Source organism: Myotis myotis, unplaced genomic scaffold (assembly GCF_014108235.1).
Source record: "Myotis myotis isolate mMyoMyo1 unplaced genomic scaffold, mMyoMyo1.p scaffold_m19_p_7, whole genome shotgun sequence".
Lineage (NCBI taxonomy): Eukaryota > Metazoa > Chordata > Mammalia > Chiroptera > Vespertilionidae > Myotis > Myotis myotis.
In genome coordinates, this window is record NW_023416379.1 from 8,106,416 (window position 1) to 8,125,155 (window position 18,740).

The following is an 18,740-nucleotide window of genomic DNA, read 5'->3' on the forward strand; positions in this document are numbered from 1 at the left end:
CATCTTTCTCATCTCCTCGAATGCACATTCACTTTTCTTTCATAGACCCTTTGCACATGCCGCTCGCTCCCTCTGTCTGGAGTGCGCTTCCAGACCCCGCCCCGGTCCCTCTTTGACCGAGCTAGAGCCATGCTTTCTGAAGATCACAGTTTAAATGTCACTTCCTTAGCCGAGTCTTTCTAATCTCTAAGTTAGTTCCCTTTGTTGAAAGGTGTCATAACAACACTTGCCTTTTCTCAGAGGTTGGTGTTTATAGTTATTTGTGTGGTTCTCCAATGAATGCCTACCTTCTTGATCATACTGTAAGCTCTTTGAAGGCAGGAACAGGTCAGGTTTTTGCTTACCAATATAGTCCCAAGGCTTAGGGTAGTATTTGATATATGGTAGCTTTTCAAACAATAGTTGTTAAAAAAAAAAAAAAAAAGGAAGGTACAACACACTTCCCTGGGGTGTATGAAAAGGACAACCTTTTCTAAAAGTCTATAATGTGCTTAGTCCTTCTGTGGAGGATAAAGTTGGCTGAGAGGGGAAGTCCAGTTCATAGGGCAGCCAAGGCCAGCCACAGCGCCCTAGACACTACCTGTCTAAGCCTGGGAGAACAGCAGCTAGGTCTAGTTAAGGAGTTTCCCTTGGTGGGAGCAATGCTTCAGGTTTACAACTTAAGTGGCTCACTTCTCAGGTAAGCAACTTAAGGAAGCTAATGCTTAACACATAACGCATATCTCCCTCCCCTAACCCCAGAAGCCTTCAGGGTGAATTGGTTATCCAAAGGGAAGGATTAAGTGGGAGAACTGAGCCAAATTCTTTTCTCCTGAGTGATAGGTCTAGAAGTTTAGATACCAGGCTGGTATCTACCCAGGCACAGGTTGCTATTTAGAATGACTCCCAAGGAGCTCTGGGTATCTATAATGAAAGTCACCTTGAGCAGAGGCTGAGGCACAATATACATTGAGACTGATACCAAACACTGCCCTCTCCTTTGCAATTAGAGATTGATCCTTTGGGCTCTAAAGGAAAGAGAGTTTACCAGATTCGTTCACCAGATTCACTTTAGAGACAGTCACGTTACTTAACTATGGAGATAGTCATTGTGTGAACTTCACAGAGGGAACTTACACAAACTTAGATGGTTTAGCCTACTATATACCTAGGCTATATGCTATAGCTTACTGCTTTTAACTACACATATATATTGCTTGGTACTGTATAAAACAACAACAAAAATAAATCAAGGACAGGAGAAGATGATGTGATCAAGAGCAGGGGTAAACACAAGATGTATGAGGCTGCGGCTGGCACAGCACGGCACACTGTTTTACAGCAAACTTTTCTCAATAAGTAAAAGAATACACTAGCCAAAACCGGTTTGGCTCAGTGGATAGAGCGTCGGCCTGCAGATTGAAAGGTCCCAGGTTCGATTCCGGTCAAGGGCATGTACCTGGGTTGCAGGCACAACCCCAGTGGGAGATGTGCAGGAGGCAGCTGATCGATGTTTCTAACTCTATCTCTCTCCCTTCCTCTCTGTAAAAAATCAATAAAAAATATATTTAAAAAAAAGAATACACTAAAATAATGATAAAAAAGTATAGTAAATACATAAACCAGTAATAGTCCTTTTTTATTACTATAAAGTATAATATACTGTAGGCAGTTGGATGTGCTAGTTATGGGACTGGTGGGACGGTATGTTTGTTTACAGCAGCATCACCACAAACATGTAACCCACTGCATTATGACATATTTTAAAAAACATGTTATTGATTTTAGAGAGGAAGGGAGAGGGAAAGAGAAGGAGAGAAACATAGATCAGGTTGCCTCCTCAACCTGGGATGGAACCGAAACCTGGACATGTGGCCTGACTGGGAATTGAACTAGTGACCTTTTGGTGCACAGGACAATGCTCAACCACTGACCCACCCGGCCAGGCAGGGCTGCGTTACAACATAGGGCTACCAGGTCACTACCCTTAGGAACTCCACTTTAATCTTATAGGACCACAGTGTAGATGCAGTCCGTTGTTGACAAAACTGTCATCATATAGCACATGGCTATTACTATTTGTAAAGAATCCAAAGAAAAAATTTGAAGAAAATGCAAAGCTAAAGACTGGAGTGTTGGCAGTGAGTGAGGGGAAAGAGAAGCTTTTGCTTTGTAAGCCAGTCCCTCCATTCAGCAAAGTGAGAGAATCAGAACTGTTTTTGTTCAGATTGAAAATCCGAGGGGGTAATTATTATGCTTAAGATTCTTGCAACATAGCTTCAATTATTTTAGCTGCCCTCCTCCCGCTGCCCTTGGACTTCATTGTCCGTGAAGAGAGACTGTGTTTGACTTTGCTTGGAAACCATAAAACCACAACAAAATCACTCTCCTGAGTGCTACTAGGCAACACCAACACGGGGATCTCTCCCGCACCAGGAGAAGGCCTTGTCCGGAAAGACTCACACAGGCTCAGATGGTGCATCCGACGGAACTGGAGGCAACTCTTCGGCATCATCTTAATAAACACTCAGCACTAAATCCGATGAAGATGCCCAGTGCCTCCTCAAGAGAGCGAAGCTTGATAAACAACAATAGCAAAACCCTGCAAAGCCCGGCCAGTCTCCGTGATGCTACGGGCTGCTGAACTGGCAGTCAAAAGGTCAGCTGCTGTTATCTTTCTGAAAAGTCCATTGAATGGGAGCCCTGGAATGTTCTTATTGAACTGCATCACTTCCTTCCTGGGACCATCAGGGCACTTCCCCAGCCTTTCAAGACAGGTTCTGCTCCAAAAAGGTCCACCGGGCGAGGAAACCCCAGGCCGAAGTTAGGGGCCGGCGCACACATAGTCTTGCTGGGGCTCTAGGCCATTTCTTCCCTCCTAGCCCCCCAGGAGGTGAAAGGCTCACCGAGAGGGTGGGTCACAGGCCTGACCTTGCTGCAGAGAAAAGCCCGAGGCCCTGCATCTCCGGGAGGGAGGTAAGGGACGCCTGTCAGACGCCCTCCCGGTGCCCCGTCCAGGGACCGGCGCAACCTGGAGCCTGGCGCGGGGCCAGGAGGGGTGTGGCGACTCCGGGTAGGGCTGGGACCCCGCCTGGGAACTGCACCGACACCCGACCTGCCCCTCGGAAAGGAGTATTCGCTCCGGGAGCGGCGGGGGGGCCGGGGGAGGGGGCGACGGGGGAGGCCTAACCCCCCAGGGTGCAGCCGGGGGGAGGACCCGATTGCAGAGGAGGGAGCGTGGCGACAGCCGGCGCCCGCTGAGCCGGTGCGCCAGCCCGGGAGCGCGGCTGCGGCTCGGGAGCCCGCCCTGCGCGCTGTCCTCGGAGCCCGGCGGCGGGCTCCCCGCAGCCCTGCATCCGCTCGCGCCGGGCGACGGAGACGGCGCCGGCCATTCGCTCGCTGCGCCGCCTGGAGCCTGGGCCAGCCCGGCAGAGAGAAGGTAAAAGGAAGGAGAGATGGGGGCGGGAAGAGAGGGAGAGGGGCTGAGAGGCTGGGTGCAAGCCGAAGAGATGGCAGACAAATTGCGAGCAAGTTTGCACTTGCTTCACGGGCGGTGCGTGCTCGGGGGAAGGCGGGGGCCGTGTGTGTGCGTGCGGCGCTCTTGGGTGGGGAGGCCGGAGGAGGCGAGCGTGTTCCCAGCATCTTGTACGCAGCTGCCCCTCTGCGGAGCCCCCTCTCTGGCTTGTCATTTCCGCTTATGGCACCTCTCTCGGGCTCCAGTGATGCCCAAGCAAAAGGCTGCCACCCTCTCGTTGTGATGGCTGGCACTGCGGCTCCTCTCCGATGGGAGGTGTGGGGCTTTGGACGCATTCTCGGAGCCTCCCTTCCTCCAGCCCAGACTATTTTGGGAAGGGCTGAGGGAGGGGGGCGGGCGGCAAAGCCGAGGGCTGGAAGCCTGAAGGAGGCCCCAGCTCCAGACTCTCCTCAGCTGTCACCCAGCAAACGCCTCCGCGGAGAGCCCACGCTAGGGGGCAAGGCAACTTTCCTCTCCTCCAGAAACACGCGTTTCAGACAGAGGTGGTGCGTTGCTGCCCGAGGAGTCCTGTGCAAGGGTGCTCCCCGGGCGGCAGGTGCCCTGCGGGCGAGGGGCAGGGGACCAGGCAGCAGGAAGCAGCATCCGCTGCAAAGCAGAGGGACCCCTTTGGGAAACGGGTTCGGTGTGCAGCCTGGGTAACAGCCTGGAGGCTGCAGGTTCGGGCCCAGCCCAGCCAGAAGCATCCGCTGTGGAATCGGCCCTACCCTCGCGGAATGTTCATGTCTGAGCTGCTCAGTTCGGAGTAGAAACCATGGTTGTAGCTGCCATTTTTCGGTGAAGGTTAAGAAAGTTCAAAGTGAATTATTATTATTTTTTTTCTTTTCTTTAGTGCTTATGTTTGTCTTCATCTGGGAGACACTTGCTGAAAGAAAACATTTGTAACCAGAAACCAGATCTACCCAAGAGAAAGTGTAATCATTCTCAATTAGGCAAAGGTTATTCATGCGACCCACATGTGCGTAAAATGCTGATTGAATCATGAGTCATGGGGATGGTTTTTTTTCAGAGGCTTGCTGTTCCCCAAGGTGAAAAAGATGAATAATATAGATAAAAAGTCCCTGACATCACCAGCGCAGTGGACTAGAACATGTCTATTTCTTCTTGTGTCTTTGAATCTGTATTACTTTGTGGCAAATTCAGAATGAAATGTGCCAGATGAAGGCTAGCTTAGTATGTTTCATGCAGAAGATAAAGGTGCAGCTTGACTCAGATAACATTGCTAACCTTTGAAAACATTTGCTTAGCTTCTACGTGGTAGTCTCATTATTGTCTTTCTCAGCTGGTGAATTTCCCCACTGCTTTCTTTCTGTCGTCGCTGGGCCCATGAAAAGACTTCTTCTCACTTGATTCTTTTCTGCAAAGGAGTAAGGATTGGGGAAGGATAGTTTACCATTTTAAAATGTTCAAGAATTGCTTGTGTGAAATGTGTAGGGTGCTACACCTAACTCTTGCTCTCTGATAATTATGCAACAGCTTCTTAGAAATGAGAGGAGGTGTAATGGAAAGAGGAGGCAAGCCCATGATTGGGCAAGGTTGGTAGCATTTTCTCCTGTGGTTCCCGCGCTAGATTCTACCGCCACACCCTGTGGCCTGAAGGTGACAGCCACAGGACCCAGGACTCCCCGGTGAGGAAATCTGCATTTCTCCTCCTCTGTAGTATAGTCCTGTACCCTTCCTTAGGGACTAATTCAACAAGAGCTCATGTTTGGCAAAGAGTGCGGTATATACTCTAGCAAAGTAGGACAGAAAGGTAGCTGATGTGTTTGGGCATGATTAATAATACTCCAAGCTTATAAAAATGAGGTTGAATCTTGACAATATCTTTCATGCCCATCGGCTCTGTACTTTGTCTTTTGATGACTTGTTTGTATTTTTGCTCTTGCAGGCTAAGGACCAATGCTTATTTGGTGCCCTGTAGATGTCATAATAGTGAGTAATTACCAGTTCTACTCACTGCCCCCCCCCACACACACACATACGGTAGCATTGTATTTATGGTAACTCCAGGATGGGCCTCTTCTTCCCGTTAGCTATCTTTATTCCATTGAGCCACCTTAGTTTTGTTGTTGTTGTTAATTAGACCATTACTAAAGGGTGAAAGAGAAAATCAATAACGAAATTTAAAATTAGACACTTATGTGACTCATTCCAGCAAAGAACTTAGCTAGAAGGAGGTCGGAATGCATTCATTAGCTTTTCTATTTTTGTTTAAGTGGATTTTAATAGCGATGCTATTCTTGAGCATATTTAGGCAGCTGATTAAGTAATAGCCGTACTTCATGTACACCCCAGCAGCGTGCTGTCCATCAGCTTATGTTTTATGGTGTCACTTCATCCTCTTCAGTTAGAAATGAGCCGCCTCAGCTCTGATTGTTGCGGGTTCGGAATTTTCTGCTCTCGTTTCTCCACACCTAAACCTGTAGTTTCGTCGCTTTAAGATGTATTTCTGTGGCCTCGAAGTGTTTCTTCTAGTGTTTTTTCCTAGTTAGTGTCTTCCCTTTTAGGAGCACAAGCAAGAAACCGCTTCAGTAGCCAGTTGTCCACGCTGCTTAGAGCAGCGGTTCTCAACCTGTGGGTCGCGACCCCTTTGGCGGTCCAACCACCCTTTCACAGGGGTCGCCTAAGACCATCCTGCATATCAGATATTTACATCATGATTCATAACAGTAGCAACACTACAGTGATGAAGTAGCAACGAAAATAATTTTATGGTTGGGTCACCACATGAGGAACTGTATTTAAAGGGCCAGAAGGTTGAGAACCACTGGCTTAGAGACTGGCAAGGTCCGGCCGTGATGATTTGCTGCTGTGCTTGTCACAGGTGTGGGTGATAGAAGGGCATGCTGTTCAGAAAGGAGAATCCCAGACAGCAGACAGTTAAAATCCCTCTGCATCCTGCACAATAAATACAGCAGATGGCTATTGATTGGGCACTGAGCTTGTTGCCACAGAACCCTGGGTTTCTGTGTTACAACACTCACTCTACTTTGCTGTAGTGTTGATTTATCATCTCCTCCTCTGGTACATAAGCTCTCAGAGAGGCTTATCTGTCTTGTTCACTGCTGTTTACTTAGTACCATTGTCAAATAGTTTCTCAATACATTTTTTTTTTTCTGAATGAAATAATAAATTCAGGAATCTTGCCTCTCTGATAGATATGGAGGATGGACTTAGCTCCCTTGTCATCTCAGCTCCTCCTGCTGGAAAGGTTTGGAGATGGTGCAGGGACTGCTCATTGGTACACCGCCTAGCAATGTCCACCTAATTCTCCCTTTCCATCCTAATACTGGTTGCTCCCCTCTCCCTCTCCCACCCTCACAATATCCTGTGCCTATTAAAACTTTTAATCACCCTGGACACGGTTATCTTCCCATCATTCTGGTTCAGAGATCACGGCCACAGCCACTGCTAGGTAATCAGTCAGTCCAAGGAGTGACCTTCAAGATCTTGTGACCTTGGACCAGCAGTGGTTTTAGCTGTCACAGGTGCCGCCAATGGTTTTGGAACTGAAGAGCTCACCTGAGAGCATGTCTTCGCTCCAATTGCAGGGAGAGAAACGGAGGCCAGGGGAAAGAAGGCGGGAGCCAGCGAGGAACTGAAACTCTACTACATGCCAGGCACATTTTAAATTTAATTTAGCAGGATGAAATCAAACTTATTAGCATAAAATTACTTCCTTTTACAGATGAGGAAACAAGTGCTCAGAAAAGTTCACTTATCTTAAGGTCACATGGACAGTAAGAGGCAGAATTCGGACTCGGCTCCACGTCTTTTTAGCCCATTTCTTGGCACCACACTCCCCGGGACAGGCAGTGGTCAAGAGCCTCTGTCCACAGAACCAGCTCCAATTCACCCAACTGTTTGGAACAAAACTAAGCCTAGAACTCATAGCTTCTAATTCCCAGTCTCCTTTTATTATCTTTGTTTTACTCACTTAAACTTTTTAAATCAAATGATATGTCCTCTGAAGTTAAAGTATCCGTAAAAAGCAAAAGGATCATAATTTTGCAAAAGAGGAAATATGTGTACACATGCAAAATATTTTATCTTGTGTCTAAAATAGGAAGGATATTGCATCAACCCCTTTTGCAGGGGGTGGAAGGTTTTCTGGGGGTTAGTTAGCTCATAGAGGTTAAGTATTATGAACTTGATTTAATTAAACAAAAATATGTATTGAGGACTGCGATGTGCTCACAGATATACTTGGTATCAATAGGTGAGATGTCAAAGCAATAAGACCTATAGTCTCTATACCTGCAAAATGTCCATGGTCTAATTTGAGTGAGATAAGGCTAGCAATGATCTTAGAGTGAGCCAAGGCTAATAATGGTGAAAAATATAAGAAAAATCATATGCATAATAGTATAGATGGGTAGTATTGGAGCAATTGAGGGAAAATAATGCTGAAGGGTGGTACTAAGAGGCATAGGACATACTGTAGAAGTAAGACTGATGCGTAAACTGAAGGTGGACACAGCAGAGCTATTCTGGCTTTTATGTGGTATCAAAAGAGGGATGGAGGGAAGGATAGATACATATTTCAGTATTAATCTATTGGGTAACATGAATGTGAACTATACGAGGATAGGAACATGGTGATCTGCAATGCAATGACTTTTTAAAAATCCTTTTAATTTCACAATTCTTGATTGACAGTGGTGGCCATGTCTTAATCATCTGTGAACTACAGTGCTGAGCATGGCTTGGTGTGGGGCAGCTGAATGAAAATGAATCTCTTTCCTCATCCCTACTTAGTATACAGTATATGTAGATAGGTAGATAGATAGATAGATAGATAGATAGATAGATAGATAGATGATAGATAGGTAGATTTCAGAAAGTTACAGTGTTGCATTTGGAGAACCTAACTTTCTAACAGCTTAGAAGAGGCCCTTGTAAGATTCCTCAGGCACTTCTCATTGTCTGTTGGTTTTCAGGTTAAGGTAGCTTGTGTATGTGGGCAGGTGGAATATTTGTCCCCAGGAGGCGAAGGCTGCTAATGGGTACACAGTCATCGCACTGTGGGCCTGGATGCATGACAGGCCAGCCATAGTAATCATTTCTCCTCTGAGAATCACTCGGAGAGCCACCCACTGAGAAGCACCCCTTCAGCCGAGAAGCTGCCAAGTATTGGGTCTACTTCTAGTGGATATCCTTTCAAGTAGCCAAGAGAAGCCCGCCGCTGCCTTTTTATCAACCAATGCTATTCACTGCGCCCACCCCGTCCCCTAACTTGCTAAGTGACCAGAGCCCCTTTCCTGCCCCAGCCCACCTTTTAGATGCTTTTGCACGTGGGGACAGTAGCAGTGTGCAATGTTTTGCATCCTTTTCAAAATGGTAATCTAAAAGAGATTACTGTTGCCCAGCTGGTGTGGCTCAGTGGTTGAGCATCAACCTATAAACTAGGAGGTCACAGTTCGATTCCCGGTCAGGACACATGCCTAGGTTTTGGGCTTGGTCCCCAGTGTGGGGCATGCAAGAGGCAGCCAGTCAATGATTCTCTCTCATCATTGGTGTTTCTATATTTCTCTCCCTCTCCCTTCCTCTCTGAAATCAATAAAAATATATTAAAAAATAAAATAATTTAAAAAGATTACTATCAGCTTGGAGTTTGTGTATTCTAACCCATTATATACTAGTGTTAATAATGACACCTTGCAGCCAGTTGTACATTGTACTTACATGCTTCTACTTAACCAACCCTTCACAAATAATGCTATTTATATACATTCAGTTGATAATAGAATTTTTGATAGCATTCATAGACTCCTCTTATGTTTTTATTTTTCCTTTTGACAGGTGGACCATCCCACATGTGCTGTGTTTTCTTTACAGTTTTGCTTTTAGCATCCTCCCCTGCCCTCCTCCCCATTTCTCTTCTCCACCTTTACTAGTGTCATCATATCACAGAGATGCGTGTGAACTGTAATAAGTGTCACTCTCACACAGGCCCCTTTGGTTTGGCCCCGTGCTTAAGTTTCTTTCTCTGGGCACATTTTTCACTTTCCTCTTTTGCTGTCATTAATTACTTTATCTGTGGCAAAACCTTCTCTTCAGCTAACCCCAGGGTTAAGAAATTCTTGTTCCAAGTACATGTCTCAATGTCAAGATTTTAGCAACTACTCTCCTACCTCTTTTCCCCCCTCCCCCACTGAAGAATTATGAGCTAAACTGGACCAAAGCAGAGACTTTAGGAAGAAGTTAGAAGGAAAATGTCTTGTCTGCTTAACCACTCCTACTCCACCCTTACAACTTACTTCAGAATCAGTGTGGAGAGAAATAACACGAAATCTAACCAATTTTGACTCCTAAAGTCAGGATATTTGAAACTCAAAATTTTAGAATAAAATAGTTTTGTATTTATGTTTTAATTCACCAAAGTGTTATTAGGAGCTAAGATTTGATCTCATTCCTGGGAAGCGGACAAACAAAACAGCAGCATCAGCTGTGCAAAGCAGGCTGACACAGCATAGGTGAGAGAGCCTGTGGTAATGAGAAATGGAACTCTGTGTTTTAAACTTTCACTTTTCATAGACCAATGGAGAAAGTTTATATTTTAAAAACATGAACTAAAAGTGAACACTTCTCCTCTTAGCTACCAATTTGATTGCATATGTCTTGTGTATGTATTTGTTTTATCAACTATCATCAAAATTCCTAGTAGTTGCCTAGTACCTTGTAAGTATTTCCCCATTAGTCATTTCACTTGGTAATGAATCATTTCTTCAAATTGAATAGAAATAGTTCTGATTTGAGCACTATGGTGACCTATGTGGATTTTTTTTTAATAATGTCCCTGTTCTGTGTATTTTTCAGGTTCCTGAGTTTATTTGAAGAGGAAGGAGAAGAAGTGGTTTCACCTTTGGGAGTGCTGTCTCTGCCTGGCTGCCCCCGTGCCTGGGGTTGCATCATGACCCCATTGATCCAGTGAAGTTCAAGGTGTTTTCTGGAGCAGCCTAGTCCTGCTCTGCCTGGAGCAAGCGTCTCTGCTGTGGGTTTCATGCTGCAGCGGGGACCATGGCAGCCTCCAGGACGGCCTCTCGGTCTCCGCGGGACATTGCCAACGTGATGCAGAGGCTGCAAGGTGAGGCACAGAAGCGGCCCTCGTTTTGGGCTTTTGTTGTTACTATGCTTTCAATATCCGTTTGTCTCAGAAATTTTCAAGGCACTTGCATTTTTATTCAATTTTACGAAATCATAACAAGGAATAGCAAAATGTCTTTTGTCCCAGTGTTTTCAAACGAGTCGATGCTACCTTAAGATTTTGTCTTCTTTATGTAGCATAAAGACAAAGTTCTTACGTTGATTTTGCATCTGCATTTGTGTGGCCTTATTAATGGTTATTTGGTGTCCAGTGGGAGTTCAGAGTTATAGCAAACTCTCCGTCACTAACAAATGGCAACACAGCTCCGTGACAGTGGTAACAAGTAACTAGATGCTATTGTCTGATAAGTAAACCAGTGGCTTACTTATCCCAACAGGAAAGCCCTTAGAGACATAGAAAGTCTTTAAGAAAAATGGGCCAAAGAGGCCCAAAGGGGTGCTGAGATCAGTGGTTAGTGGCAGCCTGTGGACTGGAACCGCTCCCACCTGTGTTGTTCCTCTAAGAGCAAGGTGCTCTTTGCAAGGGAAACAACAGTCAAAGGTTATGGCAGCTCATAAACGATTCCTATTTGTGAATTTTCTTTCAACATGTATACTCCTTGAGCCATAAAAGTCATCATCATCTATAGATATAAGACTGCTTCTCTGTACAACTCCCATTCTACCTCCCCCAGGCTTCAAACGCACGTTCTTAGGATACAAAAATACCCAGCGTTAGCAGGGATTTGCTCTAGTCTTTGTCCAATAATGTTACAGGTTGGCCTTCCGGTTTTCTAGAATCTCCAGCAAGTGATCAGTGTGGCTTTGCACCTTGGGCATCATATTAATCTGTCATAACTCCACTTCCCTGGCTTGCAGTGGACTTGATGTGCACAGCATTAATTTTCAGTTAAGCACGCTTGACCTTTCAAATACAGACTAAATGCTTACGTCTGGATATTTATGGCCTGCAACATGCTCCCAGCTTTAGAAAATCAGGTCGTGAGTGAAACTGGGAGTTTCCCCACCCGACCAGAAATCACCAATTAGAAGCTCCCCTCATCACGTGATCCCCAATCATTTTTATCTGCCCGAACAGTTTTGATGCTTCGGCGCGAGTGGTGCTTATTTCGCATTTATTGTTATAAGATGCCACTTGAAATGCCAGAAAGAGCCTGGCCAGATAAAAGAACAGATCTCTGTTGAGTATGTGGGCATAGACTTCCTCCATAGGCTGAACAGACCTCTGACTGGGTCTGCCCAGTGCCAGGGATCTCCAGTGAAAGTGTATGTCCAGTGTAAGTTGTATGTCAACAGCCAATCATTGACTGGCTGCCTCTTGCATTCAGAACTCCAATACTGAATTTGGAGTTCCATGCCTCTGTGTCTTGTCTTGGCTGTTTTCCTGGGTGTTCATTACTGAACCATTCTATGCATTTGGTGTTGCAGTGACCTCATCTTCGAAGTAATAGAAAGGAAACTTACAGGTCTCTTTCAAACTATGGGGGAAGGTAATTAGCTAATAAAGCAGATTTTCCTTTGAGTGCATTTAATGGGGAAATTCTCTGGATGCGATTGGAAATAAATGGAAATTATAAAAAGTAAATTTGAAAATACTTCAGAATTGGCTTATGATCCTACAGACATTTTATTCTTATTTTGGTTTGAATGACAACTCTTTTAAGATTATGGTTAGGGGTAAGAGGAGAGAGAAGAGTACTGATGTTTAGTGTGGTTATTTTTTAAATATATTTTTTTAAATGTTTGAATGTAATTTATTGTTTTTAATTCTATATTGTTTAAAGTATTACATATGAATCCTTTTTCCCCCATTGACTTCTCCCTGCTCATTCCCACCCCCTCCCCCCAGCAGATGCCCCTCCCCCCCTACTGACTGTGTCCATGAGTTATGCTCATATGCATGCATACAAGTCCTTTGGTTTATCTCTCTCCCTCTCCTCCCCCACTCCCCACCTTTCCTCTGAGGTTGGATGGTCTGTTTGATGCTTCTATGCCTCTTGGTCTATTTTAGTTCATCAGTTAATGTTGTTTATTATATTCCACATATGAGTGAGATCATGTGATGTTTATCTTTCTCCAACTGACTTATTTTGCTTAGCATAATCCTCCCTAGGTCCATCCATGCTGTTACAAATGGTATGACTTCTTTCTTTTTTACAGATGTGTAGTATTCCATTGTATAGATGTACCACAGTTTTTAATCCTCTCATCTTCTGATGGGCACTTAGGCTGTTTCCAAATCTTAGCTATTGTAAATTGTGCTGCTATGAACATAGGGGTGCACATATCCTTTCTGATTGTTATTTCTGGTTTCTTGGGATATATTCCTAGAAGTGGGATTACTGGGTCGAAAAATTAAAATATTTTTTGTGGTGGATATATAAGTGGTTTTTCTTGAGATGTGTGTGAAATGGGGGAAAGCATTAGAGCCCCGCCCCCCTTCCCCCCACCATTCCTTCACCTGTGACAGTGGATGTCCTATTTAACATCTATGCACTTAGGGACCCCACTAGCAAAATGTGGACTGGCTCTCTTGGGATTGTTGTCAAGCTCAGTGAGATGATAGATGAAGGTGCTTTGAAAACTATAAATACTGTGATGTGGTGAACTGTTGCAATAGCCATGAAAGAAAATTGCATTTTTATATATAAAAATGTCAAAGAAAACATTACAACATGTCATAAGTGTACCTGATAAATTTAGAGCAATAAACCTTATAGTTTAGAAAGAGATGATATTTCTGAGTACTAGACAATTTTCATTAGCTCTTAGCATCAACTACTTCATATGTATATACATCATATGTATATGCATATGTATATGCATACATCATATGTATATGCATATGCACTAGAGGCCTGGTGCAGGAAATTTGTGAACTGGGAGGGGGGTTGTCCCTCAGCCCAGCCTGCACCCTCTCCAATCTGGGACCCCTTGGGGAATTTCAGACTGCTGGTTTAAACCAGCACTTGGACATCCCTCTCACAATCCAGGACTGCTGGCTCCCAACTACTCACCTTCCTGCTGCCTGATTGCCTCTAACCACTTCTGCCAGCCTGATCACCCCCTAACCACTCCCCTGCCAGCCTGATTGACACCTACCTGCTTCCCTGCCGGCCCAATTGCCCCCAACTGCCCCCCCTGCTGGCCTGGTTGCCCACAGATGCCCTCCCCTGCCAGCCATCTTATGGTGGCCATCTTGGGCCCACATGGGGATGACCATCTTATGCCCACCTGGGAGCGGCCATCTTGTGCAGGGTCGTGATGGTCAATTTGCATATTACCTCTTTATTATATAGGATATGTTATTAATGGTTATAAAATGTAAGGTCTTGGGGCCACATCTAGCCTGGCCTCCATCAGTGGGAACAAAATGAACCTTGGAAGTGAAGGGGCCTGCAGATCTGTCTGCTCGCCTATTGATCTGCTGGGTGAATTCCGCTGACTCAGCTGGTGAGGGACGTGTCCCCTCCTGTGTTCAGCTCTCCCTGTGTGGCTCACTGATGTTTTCAGCCCAAGAAAGAGTCAATGTCCCGGACAGAGAAGACCTGGCTTCTGTCAAGGGTGGTTAGTGACCAAGTTCCTTATACACGGAGGGCGGGCAATATTGCCCAGATAATTAAGACACACGAAGAAATTTTTTTGAGGAAAAATACTTTTCTATTAACCTAAATAGAACTAGAGTTGCTAATTTCAAAGTTCAAACCCGTCAGAGCATTCTTCTAGAATCTGCACTCCCCCTCCGCCCCCTCTTTTGGGGGCCTGGATAGATAATCTGAGGAACAAGTGCCTTTCCACATCTTGGGTTTTATGACCATATCAGACCCATGCGTAACTAATAAAAAGCATGTAGCTTTGAATAGTGGCAACTTGGCTTTCCTCTCTTGTTTATTTAGTTTATAACCATAATATTTGGCTGTTTTATGCTTTTAATTTTTATTTCTAGTGCAAGAAGATTGAAGTGCACACACAGATTGCTACATCATTTAGCTGCTACTGTAGTCATTCAGTATTTCACCTTTGCCAATATTTGTGCTTGTCTGAGCCTCGTGTTTGAGGCTGGGATCCTGAATTATGGATGAGCAGACAGACTGCAATGCGGGGCTTCATTTGATCTTAAGAGTAATGACTGTTTTCTGTAACTTTCATCACTTTAAATACAACCTTAAAAGCAAATACTGGACAAAAAGTATAATACAGAGGTATTCAAATGTTAAAAGCAAATAATTAGTATATACATTTTCTGCTCTTAACGACTATGGGGATCAATTTAGCAGGTGGCTTGTGGAGACACTTTCCTTTATAGCTACACCTAAAAAAATAAATGTCTACTCTAAACTCTTCAGGTTTTCAATTTCTTGAAGATAATGATAAGAGTTTAGCCTCTTTGTAAATTTTCGTAGTGCTTCTAACACAATGTTTACTTAATAAAATTTGTTGGCTGACTTTTATTACATTCAGTTTTTCATTTGAAGATAATCTACTTTAAGGATTTTTAAGTAATGTATCCATGTTGACTAATGTAAAATCAGGGGCATCAATGCAGTCTTATAGAGCAGATGGTAAATACCAGAGGAGATTCAAATGGTCAGGCTCAGGTGTCATACAGAGGTCAATTCAATTAAAAAGTTGGAGAACTGACTACAAGGTCAAACTTTGATTTTTAAAACTTGTGAGTAAATTCAAAGAGAAACAAATGAGAAAAAAATAAACATTTACTCTTGGAGACATGCCTATTAAACTCTCTAACTCCAAAAAATAATCATGGCCTCCTTCTAAAATATTTAAATGTTTTTGGTTTACTATGATATTTTTCATAAATCCATTACACTGTGAAAGAAAACCTCAGAGTACCAAAAATGTTGACTGAAAAATAGAATAAACAATAATAAATAAATGATGAAAATGCAATTTTCTTTTAATTTAATATTGAATAAGTGTGGGAAAAGGGATAGTTTCCCATCTTGTGAAGATTCTAATTTTTTTATAGTTCCTTGAGAGATGAAGTTTTATACTTTATTACTCTGAGTTAATCCCTCCCCTTATTAAGTCACAAAACAATGACAAAAATTTATTTATTGTATTTAGGCTGAAATTCTCCTTTTGGTTTAATTTCTTTCCACAATGAATGTTGTATGATCTTATCTTGAATTTAAATAGAATACAATTTTCAGCATATAACAATGAGCATTTCTTTATAGTTTGGAACATAGGTTAAATAAATAGTTGATGAATAAATGGATAAATTGTGCCCCCCTAAATTAATGAATTGAAAATAAAATTGGTCAAGGCATGTAAAGGCAAAGAAAGAAACCAGTTAAATTGAATCCTACTTTGAAGAGATTTTTTTTCCTGAATTTTTAAAATCAAAATTAGTTTTTGACCATCAGATTACTTCAAGGACACATATTCCACCTGAATGGGTGACTGTGTTAACCTCTCAGGCGTGTGTGTTGTTTTTGTAACTAGAATGCTTTCAATCCTAAAGGTCTGTTACATTTTCATATTACTTTTTTCATATTACTTTTTAATGTATTAAAGAGCTCACATTTGTCTAATGCCCTGTCCTCCAAGTCTTTCTGTTTGCAGAGCCATATTATCCATTATGCAATATGCTGGACAAAGTGTCTGAGGCCTTCTGGATCTTCAAGGGTCTGCAAAAATATTGGCTGTCAAACAGAAAAGGAAACTGCTAAGTCCAAATTAACAAACATTTACAAATACTAAAATTATGTCAATTAGTCACATGTAAATCAAGTCAATTCAAAAATTACATACGTATAAATGTATTTCATATGGGGTATGGGTTCCCTTTGTTGCACTTGCTACAGTGTGGGGCAGGCCGTTAAAAGTGGGAGGGTCTAGGGCTTACAAAGAAAAGAGAAAGCATTCCCACGCATTGCCTCCAAATTAATTACTTTGAGCAGACACTTTAATTTTGTTTCTCCCATGGTAAAAACCTTCCTTGACTCTTGACATCTCCATGAAAGTCCCAACTTCTTGGCTCGGCTTCCCTAATCTAACTCCATCTTAATTGTCCAGCATTTGTCTCCTCTAGCTCCAACCAGATATCTGCCAAATGGCACGACTTGCAATATCCTGAAGGTGCCCTGACTCTTCCGTTTCCTCCTGGAGCACTTCCAGGACTACGCTCTATTGACTGCTTCTAAAACTCAACTTATCTTCAAGGCCAAACTCAAGGCCCATCTCCAAAGCTTCCTCAACAAAAGCTTTCTCAGGGATAAAATCAGAAATTCTCTCTTCTCTGTCTAAATTCCTTTAGCACTTGTAGCACTGTTATGCAATCTGACATTGCTGTGCATTATGTGACATCGCCGTGTCTAATCCACCCGCTCCAAGTACAGAGTGGCAGAAATTGGGTCAAATTCACATCAGTGCCCTGCACATTGACCAACATGCTACACTTCCTAATGGGGATGCTTCATAAGTATTTGTTAAGTGACTATCATATATTTAATATCATATAGATAGTCAGTGGTAGAAACAGGGAGACCAGGAGAGAGGTAAGTTTGATAAGAGAGGTAAGAGTGACTTGGACTAGATTTTAAATAGTGGCAAGGGATAGAAGTGGTAAAAATCTAGATATATGTTTTAAAGTAAAACCAAAATAATTTGCTGATGGACAGGGTGTGGGGTGTGAGAGAGAGGGATAGAAGTTGTCCCCTCATTTCTCATTTTGAAGTGAGGAAAAACAAAAGACTGTTGGGGAATATATTGAGAAGGAAAATCAAGGGGTTGTTTTTTGGTGTTTGATTTTGTTTTGTACATGTTATATTTTAGATGCCTGATGACATCCAAATGTCCAAGAAGGTAGTCAAGTCTATATGACTATAGAGATCAAGGGAGAGGGCACAGCTGGAGAAAACATCTGGGAATCATAAGCACACAGATAGTCTTTAAGGCTATGGACTTGGTTGACATCACCCAGGGAACAAGGACAGAAAGAAAAGAGAGGAGGTTTGAGAAGCAGAGCATCCAACATTAGGGGTGGAATAGTGAGGAGAGAGAGTCCCACATGTGAGACTGAGAAGCTGCAGCCTAGGTGGGAAAAAGGAGAAGGGAGATCTGGAACCCAAGGGAAGAAAGGGTTCAAGGAGGAACAATAAATTGTATTAATGCTAATATTTTCATATGTTCATGTTTCTAAAGGTTTATAGTATGTAAGTATCACATATATATAAATAAATAAATAGCAGGCCTGAGTAGGTGCAAGTACATGCGTATATAGTTCAAAATCATTTTGGGAAGAATGAAAGGATAGTCTCGTGCATTGCCAATAAAGAGTTGCAAGGTTACCTGACTGGTGTGGCTCAGTGGTTGAGTGTCAACCTATGAATCAGGAGGTCAGGGCATTTGCCTGGACTGTGAGCTCCATTCCTAGTGTGGGGTGAGCAGGAGGCAGCTAATCAATGATTCTCTCTTATCATTGATGTTTCTATCTCTCCCTCCCTCTCCCTTCCCTCTCTAAAATCAATTAAAAATATATTTTTAAATATATTTTTATTGATTAAATATATATATATATATTGATTTTAGAGAGGAAGGGAGAGGGATAGAGAGATAGAAACATCAATGATGAGAGAGAATCATTGATCAGCTGCCTCCTACACGCCCCCCACTGGGGATCGAGCCGCAACCCAGGCATGTGCCCTTGGCCGGAATTGAACCTGGGACCCTTCAGTCCACAGGCTGATGCTCTATCCACTGAGCCAAACTGGCTAGGGCAAAAAATATGTATTTTTAAAGTGGAGTATTTGTCTTCACTTAACTCTTTAAAAGAAGAGTTGCAAAATTCTTGGAAGTTACTTGGATAAGAGCAGTATCTTAAGAATTTATTACATATAATTCTGTACTTTCTGTAGAGCCCAATCAAAAATGTATCCTAAGGATAAAGGCCTCTCACTCAGACCCTGATCAATTCTCCATTCTTGTGGAGTTGGGATCCGTCGCTGTGACCTGACAGATGGTCCTCCTGAGAATGGTGCTCCCAGTGATGTCATTTGACACATGTGTGTGACTTGCATCTCCGTGCCTTCCTTCCTTGTGCACCTCTCTCCCTCATAAATCTTCACTTGCACCCCTTGACATTATTATTAGATTC

At 43.3% G+C, this 18,740-nt stretch overlaps 1 protein-coding gene across 11 annotated transcripts in view; it reads left to right on the top strand.

The window, feature by feature from the left end:
* The first annotated feature begins 2,824 nt into the window (after positions 1–2,824).
* The window catches only part of SYNE1 (spectrin repeat containing nuclear envelope protein 1), a 387,376-nt gene continuing 371,460 nt past the window's right edge, over positions 2,825–18,740 (top strand). For 10 of the 11 annotated variants that reach the window (XM_036316911.1, XM_036316914.1, XM_036316915.1 and 7 more), the window contains exons 1-2: positions 3,281–3,418; positions 10,331–10,598. In XM_036316911.1, coding sequence (XP_036172804.1) covers positions 10,532–10,598 — 67 coding nt within the window. In that variant the 5' untranslated portion in view covers positions 3,281–3,418; positions 10,331–10,531. Of the gene's footprint in view, positions 2,956–3,280; positions 3,419–10,330; positions 10,599–18,740 lie in introns of those variants that run through there. The other variant, XM_036316912.1, reaches the window with a different exon arrangement.